The sequence below is a fragment of the Anoplolepis gracilipes genome, chromosome 1 (genome assembly GCF_047496725.1).
Source record: "Anoplolepis gracilipes chromosome 1, ASM4749672v1, whole genome shotgun sequence".
Taxonomy (NCBI): domain Eukaryota; kingdom Metazoa; phylum Arthropoda; class Insecta; order Hymenoptera; family Formicidae; genus Anoplolepis; species Anoplolepis gracilipes.
Window position 1 is genome coordinate 8288026 of NC_132970.1, and position 15409 is coordinate 8303434.

Consider the following 15409-nt stretch of genomic DNA (forward strand, 5'->3'; position numbering starts at 1 on the left):
ATGGATGATTGATGATAATCTCATGGATAATATCAATTGTATAAAGATTTTATTAATAAGATATTAATAAGATATTTTATTGTTTTATTAATACAACAAAGATTTCAATTTTTTTCTACTATACAATTGATTATGAAAACGTATAAATAACAAAGTTTGTTACATATTTTTTGGTATTCCATATTAGATCCGATTTAAAATGATGCAATAATAGATTTAATATAATATAATTAGTACCAAAACATATGAAATGTCAAAAGTCTTCAACAAAAGTCGAAGATATGATTAAAAGCAGTTTCCAAGTTCAAATGTTATCGGTACCTAACAATAGGTCATCTATTTACGTTCAAATGTTTAATATAACACAATAATATTCATCATTCACTGTAATATGACAGAATGAGATAAAACCTGACTATATGTGGCATTGTTTAATATCTATTAATTTAACAAAAAAAAAAAAAAAAAAAAAAAAAAAAAAATATTCACACACATTTTACGTCTAAGAAGAAAGCACAAAAGACAAAATTTAACTAAAATAAATCTATTGCCTTTATTCCGTGACAGTTTGCGCAACGACCTTGCATGTTTCAGCTCAGAGCTCTGTTCGCGTTTTATTAATCGTTCTGGAAGCTTCTCGGAGTCGATTGGTAAATTTGATTAGAGAGGCACTCTCAAGCTTCTAATACATTCATCAATTGTATTCTTCTAGGAGACAAAGTGTTTTCGACGCAATAATATTGTCCGTGATCAGCCATTTGACGTAACGACTCGCCTTAAAGTCAATATATCAAACGACCCATAAGAATGCTTACATTCATTTTATATGTTATTTTTTATTGATTAAAATAAAACCCAATTGTAAAAAAGTAGAAAAAAACAAATACAGATGTGAAAATTCCAAAGTACATATTTTCATTATATTCGTTGCTTATTCGATCGAATATTGTATATTTGCACGAACAAAAGGATGATTTGCACTACTTGTTACTATAACTATTGACTACAATAGGATAACTCGCTAAATATAATTCATACAATTGCTAGAAATTACATAAGAAATATTTAATAACGAAAAGCTGATTGAAGAACCGTTTTAGAATTACCAACAATGAAACATTTTCCTTATCACGCGAACGGTACGTCAAAAATAGATCACAATACTTTGGATATATAATAATCGATTGTGCACTTGTGTATATTAAGAATGTAAATTTTACCATAAAATTTAGTGAATTTATTTATTAAGAAAATTATTAAAATTTCCTTAAATTCATGAATAAACTTATGTAATGCATAGTATATAGTGACGAAATAATATAATTTATTCATAGCAAAGAACTGAAGTATGAGACAGAACTCCATTGTTTGCGTATCATTGCGATATATGACGAGCATAATTTATTATCATTATGTGCATTATCCTGTGTGTGTTATCGCCTTCGAGAAAAAAAACAATTAAATGAAATGACGATTCATCGCGCATTTTTCTTTATTCATTTTATCATTACAATCGTGGGATTTAGAATGATGGATAAAATGATTTCAATCTACTTTTAAAAATGTTTTCTACGCGGTGTAATCGAAAGATGTAAATAAGATAAAATGGTATTGCTGACTGTATATCGATTGACCGAGACACGAGGCAACCTGATGTGTAAAAGAAAGCACAAAGCCAATGTCGCTGCTCTAACGGTTTACCGTTCGCGTTTCACACGAATGAGCACGATCGTATATTACTAAAGTGAGCTATATAAATCACACACATTATTTTAATTAACAAAGTTATATAGATCTAGATAATTTGACGTAAAACTACTTGACTTTAGAATAATAAAACCTTTTAATTTTCCTGTGGAATTTTCAATATATATTTTTTATAAGAATTATGTGAAATAATAGTCATATTATTAAACTGATAGAAAATATCGATGAATTAGAAAATCACATAAAAATTGAAAATATATAATAAACCTAGATCACATACATTTTTTTGTTCTAGTGTATGAGTCACAATGTCTTGTCGCAGTTTTTTAGCTGTCTCAAAAATTTACAAAATTATATATAAATTTTACAAAGATTTATATATATTTCTTAGAATCTGTAGAAAAAAATCATATGCAACAAAAGTTAAAAAATAAATTTTAAACATTTTATTTTATTAACTAAGCCTTCGAGATATTCTATTATTCTATTTATTTTGGATATTCTATTCTTTTATTTGTTAAAATATTGATAGGGTCAAAATAACCCACATGTGATCTTTAAGGATTAAATATTTTGTTCGTATTGAAATTTTAATTTTTCTTCAAACCCAGCGCTGATTAGATAGTTAAAATAGCGCGTAGTCATTATTCATTGATTCATTCTTTATCTTTTTGATTTTAATATCAGATAGATTTCAACAGTTTTAAGGATTAATACATTAAACAAGAGTTACTTGGTCGCATAATTTCGCAATGAGTTTAATATCATCAAAGCAAAGATAAGGACAACTTAAGCGAGAAACCTTCTCAAATAAAAAAATTTTACGTTCCTATACTCCTACAATTATGCACAATTAACTGTTTTTAAGTTAGATTTAATCTAAAGAATTTATTGGAGAGATTATCCTACGCATACGAATTAAGTATAAAAAATTGTATAGCTGCGTCGGATGAAAAGATATAGTATTTACATTCACACAAATATTTTCATTTTGTCTAAATAAGCCTCGGAAAAATATGTTATTTTTAAATATATATACTTTATGATTTTATATACTTTATAACTGACGAGACATTAAAGAGATGTTTGATAGTTGATGTTTAATATGCGTCAATAAAAATATATTTGTACTTTTTAACCAATCATAATCTTTCATCAGATATCATTACTTATCAATTACTTCTTTCAATTAGAAGATTACGTTATCAATTTTTCATTTATATAAATATTATAGCAAATTGCAATGCAAAAATATTTAGACTTAATACGTTTGTTTCGAAAGCTCTATATCTAACAAAGATGAAGATGTTAAAAATGTACGATCCCGCTGATATAATTATCTAACGGAACAGCTGATATGAAGGTACTGACGGTATATGTATACGGTATATATATTCCATGTATCATTCTCTCTCTTTCTCTCTCTCTCTCTCTCTACAAATGATTCTTGAAAGATGTCTGGCTGGCAGGAAGGATGTCACGTACACTATCATTATCACGAGAAATAGGATCAAATAACAATCTCGAGTCACTCAGTCGCATTCTTTCGCAAGCGATTCGATAACAATATGACTATTACATATACATATATGTACACATTGGACATAAGCTGGTTTATATTACAATCGCCTAACGAAAAAATGTCGCGCAATAATTGGAATAAGATCTGGCAGTTTATAAACAAAGAGAGGTCCTAAGCACAAGGATTGTCGATACAAAAACATTGTCAATAAACATAAGCCAGAGATGTAAGTCAACGTTTAGACTTCGACCATATACATATCTATTGTATGTTGAACATTTACGTCGATCATTGTGCGTTAATTTACACTCCAACTTAGTATCGATTCTATCGGTTCTTCGTAACGGTTACAATTTATGTGCTCGGGTCTACGAGAGGCTTAAGGACGGAAAGAAGAGCAAAAGTATAAGTAAAGGAAAAGAAATTTAAAAAAAAATTAAATCGCCGATCAGAAAGGATAAGAAATGCAAAATGGCGACTTGCGGAGAAGGCGAGACAAAAATGGCGTAGTTACGTACACTAGTATACGCGCTGCTATATATACTCACCAATTACTGGAAATTAAACTCGGCATTATCGGCTTTTTACTACTTTCACTATTACTTAACGACAGACTGGAGTTAATACTCATACTTCTTTCTTCGTAAAATTTTGGCGGCTTTAAATGCACTGGTCCACCACGAAATATTCGCTGGAGCAGCGATCGACGAGTACTGATTACGACTACACTCGAACGCGCAAGCGTTCGTTACAACGTTTCAAGTGACACTGCTGGAGCACTGGCACAGCGGCAGCGGGGTCGACGAATTCCGTGTGTAGCGTGGCGCACCTCTGACGCATCGCTTTGTGCCACGTGATGTCGGGGGAAAGGGATCTTCCACGAATCAAACGCGCGATAGATCTCGCGTGTACGCAGTATGCACATGCGCCGACCGTGGACCGCGGACTTTCGAATGCGAATCGACAATAAAACGTGACGATTCTTTAATTCCGATTTTCGAGTTGATTATTAAGACACTTTACTTCCAAATATTCATCTAATATACAAAATTAGGAAAGAAAATATGATAGAAATTCTTGATTTTTAGATATTATATATATATACACATGTAATTTTAGTAAAAAATTATAAACTATATATTTTTTTTAGTTACAAGACGAGAACACAGTTAATGTAGTTCCAGAATCTCTTAGAGCAATTTTTTATTCACTGCAATGTACAATATATTTTCTTGCGCATTTCAGAGACACAAATACGCGCTCATGCATAAATAAATAAAGTAAATACTCTCCGCGTTTCTTTTTCTAGGATATATAATAAGAAATATGGAAGATTCTCTCAAACGTACATTTTCTAGCCACACAGAGGATATTTAAACTTGATGAAGGAAAAGGAAAAAGAACACATACATAGCCCATGTCGGCGTAAATCAAAATGCTCAACCTTTGCTCTGAAGACCAGATATCTTCTTTCAAAGTCTATCTTACAGAAATTTGGAATGTCCGCGGAATTCAGATATCTCGCTAAAGATCGCACAACAGATGTGTCTTACTATCTATCACTAAATGCTCATAAATTGGAGAATACGTCAAGGCACAATGCGCTAGATTGTTCTTTATCTACCATGTTGTTTAACTAATTTAGACTCTTATATAAAAAGGGATAACCTCCTTCTCGCTTACAGTGTACATAATAAAATAGTGTTTCGTTACCATTGCGATTCCATTGAGATAAATCGTCTTATAGGTACACATACTGATATGATATTTCAAAAATGAAAATATTTCAACAAATTTGATGGCAAAATAAACGAGAATAATGATAATAATACTCTCTTACATGTAATTAAGTAGCTATTTAGCCGCACATCACTTGGCGAACAAAATCTTCATAATTAATATTACCCTGTGAATCTTCATGACCTGCCAATAATGTTTCTACTTCTTCATCGCTGAGTTTCTCACCTGTAGTAATATACAAAATAAAAATCATGTACATGTTTTTCTTTTTTTTTTTCTTTCAAAAAAGTGCAGACACACATTTAAAATACTTACCGAGCGTCGTCAGCAGATGTCGCAATTCTGCGGAAGATATAAAACCATTTCCATCCTTATCAAAGTGACGTAGGCCCTCAATAAAATCATCCGCTGTGTCGGACGTACGAGATTTGCTGATCGCCTGGTAGATTGGCAAAAATACTTCAAAACTGATACGCTCATCCGGTTTATGTTGGTGAGTGAACTTCTTCACATCCGATTCAGTTGGATTCTGACCGAGAGCGCGTAATGCGTCGCCAATCTGGGACACATGGATTTTTCCATCTCCGCGGCTGTCAAACAACTGAAACGCTTCCTGAAATTCTACAACACAATTCTAAACTTACTTTCATTATACTTTACGCTTAATTTATATTTTGTGGATGCACAAGTAGATTTTAAAATTAAAACTAAAAAGAAAGTAGAGTAAAAATTTTCATATAAATTTCTTTTGCCATCCTTGAAATCCGTTTTAGTATGTGCTATAATTAAATCATCAAATTTAGAGATTGCTTGCGAGTCTACCAATATTCTAAACCAATAAATATAGGAGCGTTTACCCTCCATGGATGACATCATTCTATTAGCCAGTTCTTGATAGCTGTAGCCATACATCCTGTACTTTTGTGAAAGACAAGATCTATTATATTTCAAGCAACCACTATACGTGACAACCAAAATACTAAAAATTTATATCAATCAATGCGTCCTTAATCACGTTTTACATCAACGAAGCACATAACTCGCGAGAGTATAAAACCAGAATAATCGGCAAATCTCGATCAGAAGAGGCGGGATCGCGATTAAGTCGTCGACGACTCGCCAGCGGCTCGCTTTCAAATACCGAACCATAAAAGGCAGTCCTCGATAGTCGCACGCACACCAGGGTCTAAAAAGGCGATGATACTCTTGACCTGAATTAAAAGCCCGGGGGAAAAAGAGCGCGGTACGGCATGGACCCCCCTTGATCGCTCGTTCGTGCTCGCCTCTCTTGATCTCGCTCTGCACTGACTGTTGCACACAGTCGCCTTCAGACTTACCGGCCAGCTGATCCTCGGAGTAAGACGCCTGCGAACATACACATGACACATCACGTAGCGATTCGTTTAGACGAATATCCATCGTGCTTGGCACGACTCACCATCGACACGCTTCTATCATTTTCGACGATACTAACCATCGTTGAATGCTCTTTCGATAACAGACAGCAGCAACAAGGAATGACAGATACACACGTCACACACGGATTTACGTAGGTCAGGCGGTGCCCGGAGAACTCTACAGCTTTGTTGTAGCAAAGGCACTTGCTTTCGCCAGTGGTGACGTAGAGCGGAAGTGAGTCACGATCTCAACGGGTGAATGCTTTTTTTTTTTCTTCTTCTTTTTTTCAGGTAAAATTTCCAAATATCGTGAATTTCGTGAAACGTGCAATTGTCGTGCGATCGAACAAATATCACGGAGTCTCTAACATCGCTTTGACAAGCTGACGGCTGATGGTTTTCGCTCGATTTCGCTTTACAACCTGCAGAATTTTAAGAATGGTGTCATCTATTGGCAGATTCTAGCATTGCAACGCAACATCTAGCGATACTAGCGATGAAACGTCGAATTATGTCCATTTTTTTTAATTCTTCTGTTTGAATTCTTATATGTAATTTTGGATAAAATAACATTTGAAACTTTTTCAGATGAGAATACCAATTTATAAAGAGAATGTTATGCCAGTAATTAAAAAATTACATATAGTTGTAAACAAATTTATATTCTAATAACAGATATGTATATAAAGGTTTGTTCGTTTTCGGAGTTTATCTTTTTCCTTTTGCATTGGAAGGAAAAAGAAACTCATTTGAACTAGTGCAGCCAGTTCAGTGAAAACGAACATAAGTTTAGTTACAATTTATTTATTGAAGAAATCCGAGCATTCCTGACACCGAATACATAGAGTTTGTCCAATATACCGATTGGGTATCAGATAGAAAATTTCTAGAGTTTCAAAAGTTTTAGCCAATCAGTAAGTCCCACGTGGCCAAACTTTGTATATAAAACGATATATTATCCTGAAAACAACGGTTGATAATATTTCACATCAAGATCTCTCTTGAAATAAATGTGAACCAGCATTCATAATTGTAAATTACGGTCGTGAGTCGTGAGTACGTATTGTATGTATGTGTGATATTTATCAGTCGACTTCGTAATAACAGAGTATAACGGAACTAATAATCAAACGTTGTGATACAATTGGAAAACTTGATTCGCATAGAATCGATTCATTCCAGAATGCTTTGTGTAAATTTCAACGAATTTTATACATAAGAAGATGTCTAGCTCACGTGTATGGCAAAAAATATGTTTTTATTACTTGGTGTTCGTAACCACAAATTTTTTCGTTTTCGCTGACGACACTATTGCTGAAACAGGACACCTAACTTTATGCGGTCAACAATCGATAAATACTTGCAGGTAAATACTCTAATAGATCGGTTTTTTTTTTTTTTATTAAGACAAATTTTAGCGATATATATTTTGAATTATTTTTTCCTATATTTTCATCCTTTGATAAATTTAATACTCTTGCATAATGTTTTTCTATATTTATTTTTTATATAAAACACAAAAATAGAATGATAAACGCAGATTTAATAAAACACTTATTCTTTATTATTATATTTCTTCATCCTTTGTTTATTCTTTTTATTCTTTATTATCTTTTAAGGATTTGAATGATTTTTAATATATATATATATATATGAAAATAATAAAGTAAAATAAATGTAAATTTAAAATATAAATAATATATAAATATAAATAAAAATAAATATTTTTTTTAAAAGAAAGGAAACAAAGCCTAACCTAACCTATAAAAATTAATTTTTCTAGCTTTAAATATATATATATTATATACACATACACAACTGTGACCAAATTATTATAGCATGTTAGCTCAAACTTTAACCTTCAAAATGTTTAATTTTTTGTTTGCGATGATTTTTCACCAAATATCGATATTTCTGAAAAATATAGGTTTAGTTTTAAAGTTTGTAACTCGGCAAAAAAAAACCGTAAAAAAATTAAAAAAACAAAAATTTTGTAGAAAAAAGTGATAGTATATGGAGCTTGATTTATAAAACTTAATTAATTTTTCGAGAGAGAAATTTTTTATCAAATTGCAGATTAAAAATACATAATTTTTGTAGTACAATATGTGATTTTTTAAAACAGAAAAAGACAAAAAACATAAAAATTTTTTTTTAAATTATCGATAGCAATGTCAATGCACTATGATTTTTTTTAGACAAGTTACTTTGAAATTAAACTTGTATTTTTTAAAAATGTCTATGATGAAAAATCATTGCAGACAAAAAATTAACAAAACATTTTGAAGTTTGTACTTTTGCTATCAATAGTTCTTTACATTTTTTAATCTTTCTAGTAATTACAAACCAAGAAATAAGAAAAATTTAAGGGCCTAATAATATTGACAATGGTTTATATATATTATGATTGACAAGTAAAGAAATAAAGTATTTGAATTGAATGTTAAAATTCTGTAATGAATAATAATTGTATATATCAGTATCTTGATATTTTGTTCATCTGACTTTTTATAAAAATGTTTGTCTGACTGTTTATTAAAAAAATGTTATTTTGTCACAGTTTGATATTTGTCAGTACATTAGATGGGAAGATAACTGCACTTGATGTTGGTAATTATGGGCAAAAACAGTGGACTTTGGATTTTAACGATGGACCAATATTATCATCCAGTATTCATAACATAAACGTAAACAAATTTCTATAAACATTATCTATTATTAAATAAATATAAAATTTCTGTTGGTTACTTCTACATAGTTACATACATTATTTTCTCAGGCAAAGTATGCAATAATATTTTTAATCCAAATATTAATTTACAGCTTAGGGATAATGGACAAGCGGTACGTTTTATCCCATCTTTGAATGGTGGTTTATATAAATTTGATGGAGAGACTTTGGAATCAGTGCCAATATCAACTGATGAATTTTTGTATTCATCTTTTCGTTATTCTGATAATTTAGAGTTCTCAGGTGGCAAAAATCTACATATTTATGGTAAATTTTGACATATAAACATATTAGATACCCTAATCTTACTACATATATATTATTTTTATAATACTTGATTTTATAGTATTTGGTCAACCTAAAGTTGTTTTTTTTTTTTTTTTTTTTTTTTTTTTCTTTCAATGAATATATTAAAGCATATACAGGGTGTCCGGTAATAATTGCCTCATCTCTCTAGGGCAGATAGAGCAGGCCAAACTGAATATAAAAGTCGTCTACCATTTTGCGATCTTCGTAATAATTATCGAGAAATTAATTAACAAAGATTAATAAATCCGCGCGCTTGTACTCGCCCGGATTTTTCATCTTTGTTAATTAATTTCTCGATAATTATTACGAAGATCGCAAAATGGTAGACGACTTTTATATTCAGTTTGGCCTGTTCTATCTGTCCTAGAGAAGTGAGGCGATTATTATCGGACACCCTGTATAATTTTTAAGTAATTCATAAGAAACTTTTAGACAATTAAATTTTATAAGAAAATATAGATGAGAAAATTATATTTTTAAATTATTTTTTGTTTAATTAATTAAATTTAATTCTTCTTATAATATTTTAATTTAAGATTTGGTTATGAAGATATATGTCTAAAGATTGTAGAGAGTTGCAATTTTTACCTTTTACTTTTCTGTTTAAAAAAAATCTATTTTAAATTGATCCAAAAAACTTTAGTTACATGTAATTTTCATAGATCTTGTATGTAATTAATAAAACATTCAATATTTGTCAACAAAAATTTATAATTTTTGAACAACTTTTATATTTTGCATACTTAAAAATTTGTTATTGATATTATATAAATGTTAAACATTCTCTATATAATAGGTGTATCAGCTAGCACAGGAAGAATTTTGTATGAATGTAAAGTTAAGGAATGTAAGAACAATACAGTTGAAGAACACTTGGAATATGATATACTTGTCATTCGCCGTTTTCAGCAAACTGTACGAGCTATAGAACCTCATACAGGTAATGAAAGGTAAATTGAAATAAATTATGTTACATATTATTACTATATACATATAGATTTACTAAAAAAAATAGAATATATACCAATAGCTATATTATTGATTAAAGATGGAACTTCAGTGTTGGAGAATATAATCTGAAGTTAGAACGTCATGTAAATGATTGTTCTGATACGATTCCAGATGTAGAAATCAAAGCAATTATTTCAGAAGGCTTGATTTGGGCTATTAATAAGAGTAATCCTACCGAAAAGTTATGGAAATATCAGGTTAGTTAACAATTGTAATTTTTTATGTGTACAATAATTTTATTAATTTTTAATTTATAAAAAAAATTATTTTTTATTAGTTTGATGTTCCAATTGTTTCAATATGGCGCAAAGACACATCTAAAACTTTTACAAACCAAGAATATTTAGAAAACAAGAAACAAATTAATCATTTAAAACATATTGATTTATTTGATGATTCTCAATGGATCTGGAGATCTGCATATGCTTCAAGTCCAAGTTTATATTTAGGCATGCATGAAAGACAATTATATGTGCAAGAAAATCCCAATCTTGAAAATTCATTGGATTTGTTTCGCAAAAATGTTCACATAAAACATAAAAAATATTTTTGGCAACCACATCGAGCACATGGTATATATTAATATTAATAAAATAATTATGTTAATAAATTAATAAATATAAAATAATTATGTTAATAAATTAATACTTTAACATATTTCATTTTACATTTAGAAAAATAACATTTATTATTAATATACTAAATATAATTTTAGTTACAGCCCTTACAAGTACCTTCTCAAATGAAAATAACAATAATGAAGTTTCTGATGAAACAAGTGAAGCATACAACATAACTGCATTGGCTGTGTTACATAATGCAGCACATATTAATGGTAAATAATACATTTAAATTTGTCAGCATCTTTAAAATTATTTATATTTATAATTATTTATGTATATGATTGCATAAATACAATTATAATGAAACATAGTTATATAAAAATAATTATAATAAAAAATATAATTAAAATAATTATAGGTTTAGACAAAGTTATGATTGTGTATTTCTTTTGTAGGCAATGGATTTTTTCTGTATTCAACAGAAACAGAACAGCTAATTGACAATGAGCTATGTAATAAGAATAATATTAAGGATAATATTACAAAAAATAATATTAACATTGACATGAAAGAATACATTATTGAAAAGGAGAGCAATATACCACTTCGAATTATGGTTTGGTGGTAAGTTTTTATTGTTTATACACACGTACATATACACGCGCACACGCACGCACACACACACAAAATGACAATTTATAACTTAATATTATATTATTAATAGGAAAGAAATTTTAATAATATTAATTGCAACCATCATTTTATGGAACTCTATACAATATTTATTAAATGGAACAATTACTACTATGGATGCTGTCCATCTGGTAAGTGAATCTATGATTTTTTACTAAATATAGATTCAATTGAATCTTTCGGCTGTTTTTCTTTTTTATTTCGATATTAATTTTTTATTTATTTTCTCTTTGCTTTATATAGAGCTATTTTAAATAAGCATTAAATTTCAGCCTTTGATAATAGAAAGACATATAGAAACCAAAAGACATGATTCAGCTAATGATGACAGTGAGAATGCAAGTAATTTTAAATCGCGTTATTTAATGGACTTTGAGCCAGTTGATTGCTTAGGAAAAGGAGGCTATGGTGTTGTCTTTGAAGCCAAAAATAAAATTGATGATTGCAATTATGCTATCAAGAGAATTGGTTTGCCAAATAGGTCAGTTTTTAATGAATTATTTTTTTGTCATAAGCAGTACATATTATTAAATCAAATTTAAATAGTACAGTTTTTTTTTTTATCTAAAAAAAGAAAACTGCAAAACTTTGAAATCTCTCCAGTATACAAATTTGTATAAATATAAAAAATATAAATATGATTAATAAATATATAATAAAATATGTATTATTAAATAATAACAATTATATTAAGATAAGACCGAAAAATATTAAGCAAATAAATAAGTAGTTAATTTTTTTTGGGAATATAAAGATTGTAAAAAAATTTTGATATAAATATTTATGTAAATGTCTATAACGGTTTTCAATTTTGCATTATAATAATTATATTACCGTAATTATATTTCTGACAGCATTTAAAAAATAATAATTGAACATTTTTTATTGTATTGATGTGTTTAACAATATGTTTTATTGTTTAAAATTATAAAACTATGATTTTTTAATAATGCAATTTATGAATTCTCCTATATGTGCAAAGTAATGTAATTAGCACCTACATAGTTGCACTTATAAATAAGTGATACATTTATAAGAGTATAATTTTAATTAAGCAAGAATTTCATAAAAGAAATGTTATATTTCAGCCAAGATTCAAGAGAACGTGTAATGAGAGAAGTAAAAGCGTTAGCTAAGTTAGATCACCACAATATTGTAAGATACTTCAATGCTTGGCTGGAGTGCCCTCCAAGTGGGTGGCAAGAAGAACATGATCAACAATGGGTTAAGCAAAAATTTTCGTCTTCTACATTCCCTTCGGAAGCAACTCAGACTGAAACAAAACCTAATGATTCTGTCTCCATTGATATTTCTCAAACCAATCTTTCTTCTGTAGACAGTGCCTGTAAAGCTTTCAAATTAAATAATATAGACGATTTAGACGATTCATTTATCGTATTTGAAAAGTCAGATGAGAAGCATCATAATAACGATGCAATTTGTATTAATCATCGTAGTACCGATTGTAGTTCGGACTTATCTTTTTCAAGTAATGAACCTGAAAAGGAATTAAATATGAATTATAGCAGTCATTCCGAAAGCATTGTATTTGAGGAGACTGATAATAATATTGTGGTAGAAGAGAAAAAACACAAACGTCAAAAGTCGTTTTCTCTAAATTTGCATAATAAATCAAATAGCCACAAATCAGCAAAAATGTTCCTATATATACAGATGCAACTGTGCCAAAGACTCAGTCTCAGAGAATGGCTGAAGCAGCATACAATAAGAGATTCCGTTCGAGTATTAAATATTTTTCAACAAATAGTAGATGCTGTAGAATATGTGCATTTGCAAGGGTTAATTCATCGAGATTTAAAGGTAATCTTGATTTGAGATGAATGATATAAATCTGTTTAATAATATTTTATTTTATAATAAAATTTGTTTTTTTTTTTATAGCCATCAAATATATTTTTCGCTTTTGATGATAAAATAAAGATTGGCGATTTTGGCCTTGTAACGGCAATGACTGAGAGCTCTGATGGAGCTCATACACCTGCAGCTGAGAATGAGAATGTCACTTTAAAAAATAGTGTACATACTGCCCATGTTGGCACACACTTATATATGTCACCAGAACAAATGAACGGCCAAATGTACAATTACAAAGTAGATATTTATTCTTTAGGAATAATTTTCTTTGAGCTTCTTATACCATTTTTTACTGATATGGAAAGAATAGTTGCACTGTCAAATTTGAAAAACTCTATTTTTCCAAAAGATTTTGCAGAGAAATATTTTGCTGAGGTGAGACAGTTCACAGAGTATATTAATTTTACTGTTGTAACATTAAAACAGCATGTATTATATTGCAAATAAAATATAATAAATCTAATTTTATTTGTTACAGTACAATTTGCTCAACATGATGTTGGATAAAGATCCTGCTAAACGACCTACAACTTTAGGTATTAAAGCAAGGCCACCTTTGCAAAATTATGAAATAGTCAGATGTAATATAGATAAAGAGTCAAAGTTGCATTTTGAATTGCCACAATTGATTAAAAATTCCTCTACTAGTAGTAATAGTAACACTGAATCATCAGAGAATACAATTTAAAAAAATGCAAGTTCCACAAATATTTTGGATATTCTTATTACTGATAAATAAAATTTTATATTATTTTTTTATTTATTATTTTTTCACTAATTTATCCATATTTGTATAGAATCAAATATGCATGCAATTACATAAAATATTTTGTGTTATATAATCATATTATATCAAAATATTGTATATAGAGATGTAAATGGAAAAAAACTAAATGTCTTTTTTTTTCATGAAATATGGTTTTTATGGAAAAAAAAACAAACCTCGTTTTTTTTCAAAATTTTGTTTTTTTTTCATATACAATCTCTTACAAGCGACTTTCTCCATCCATTTGCAAAATATAAGAATGTAAACATTTTATAAATAAATTCTTTTATATTTTTAACTTTTTGAAACTGAAAAAAAAATAATTTAAATAGATTATTGAGATTTTTGTGGTTAAAATATCAAACATAATAATTTAAATAATTTTCATAATAAAATCTAAACAAAATTATTTGGATCGTGCCATGTTTGGTAGAGATTCAATGTCTTAAAAATCTCATTAATCTATTAAAATTATTTTTAAAAAAAGATAAATAAAAAATATAAGACCTTTAATTTCTTATTATATTAATAAGAAATATGAAGAAAATTAAAATATAAGGAAAAAAAACTAAATTTGTTTTTTTCAATATTTTTTTCTATTAAAAAGTTTTTTTACATTTCTAATAAAATTTTAACTTGTCAGTTTACATTAATTTGTCAAATTTGCTTATATGTAGTATAAAATAGAAATTTAGCAAAATGGCAACTTAAGCAACAACACCTAATCGTTTCATATTTTATAAAATAAGTTCTTAAAAACCATCAAGAAATATCAATTATATTTATTATATTATTTTTGTAATATGAACATTGAACAATGAAATAATCTTTTCTCAAATGTTACTTGTTAAAAATATATAATGTAATGTATAATTTTGTTAATACAATAATTATATTTAATAATTATATATAAATGTACTTTAAGAAGTTAATAAAAATAAATGAATTAAGAATGTTTTTTAAATATAAAACTGTAAAAAAACTGCTATAATTTTTCTTTATTCATTATTAATAAAAACTTCTCTTTTAATGTGCATATAATAATAACGATAATTAATTTATATGTATATTTTACCTTTATATATGGAAAAAAAT

At 28.5% G+C, this 15409-nt stretch overlaps 2 protein-coding genes across 3 annotated transcripts; one reads left to right on the forward strand and one right to left on the reverse strand.

Moving 5' to 3' along the window:
* Positions 1–4415: 4415 nt before the first annotated feature.
* Positions 4416–6790, reverse strand: Mlc-c (Myosin light chain cytoplasmic). Of its 2 annotated transcripts, XM_072886891.1 has the most exons (4): positions 6444–6790; positions 6307–6334; positions 5285–5590; positions 4416–5194 (listed from the first exon to the last, which is right to left on the reverse strand). In XM_072886891.1, the coding sequence occupies exons 1-4, from the start codon at positions 6444–6446 to the stop codon at positions 5088–5090; spliced, it is 444 nt and encodes a 147-aa protein (XP_072742992.1). In that variant the 5' UTR covers positions 6447–6790; the 3' UTR covers positions 4416–5087. The 2 variants fall into 2 exon arrangements, with proteins under 2 accessions (XP_072742992.1, XP_072742983.1); XM_072886882.1 differs by lacking the exons at positions 6307–6334; positions 6444–6790 and adding an exon at positions 5827–6288.
* A 542-nt stretch (positions 6791–7332) lies between these two features.
* On the forward strand, positions 7333–14305 carry LOC140666956 (eukaryotic translation initiation factor 2-alpha kinase). Its single transcript, XM_072894517.1, has 13 exons — positions 7333–7732; positions 8927–9053; positions 9190–9364; positions 10203–10356; positions 10455–10614; positions 10695–10989; positions 11133–11252; positions 11436–11604; positions 11705–11804; positions 11946–12154; positions 12762–13494; positions 13576–13923; positions 14027–14305. The coding sequence occupies exons 1-13, from the start codon at positions 7590–7592 to the stop codon at positions 14234–14236; spliced, it is 2943 nt and encodes a 980-aa protein (XP_072750618.1). The 5' UTR covers positions 7333–7589; the 3' UTR covers positions 14237–14305.
* The last annotated feature ends 1104 nt before the right edge of the window (positions 14306–15409 follow it).

Coding starts and splice junctions, on each gene's coding strand:
- Mlc-c (XM_072886882.1), bottom strand. CDS start 5,881: ATGTATGGCTACAGCTATCAAGAACTGGCTAATAGAATGATGTCATCC. Junction 5,591..5,826: donor AATGATGTCATCCATGGAGG/GTAAACGCTCCT, acceptor ATTGTGTTGTAG/AATTTCAGGAAGCGTTTCAG. Junction 5,195..5,284: donor ACATCTGCTGACGACGCTCG/GTAAGTATTTTA, acceptor ATATTACTACAG/GTGAGAAACTCAGCGATGAA.
- LOC140666956 (XM_072894517.1), top strand. CDS start 7,590: ATGTCTAGCTCACGTGTATGGCAAAAAATATGTTTTTATTACTTGGTG. Junction 11,805..11,945: donor CTATGGATGCTGTCCATCTG/GTAAGTGAATCT, acceptor ATTAAATTTCAG/CCTTTGATAATAGAAAGACA. Junction 12,155..12,761: donor AGAATTGGTTTGCCAAATAG/GTCAGTTTTTAA, acceptor GTTATATTTCAG/CCAAGATTCAAGAGAACGTG.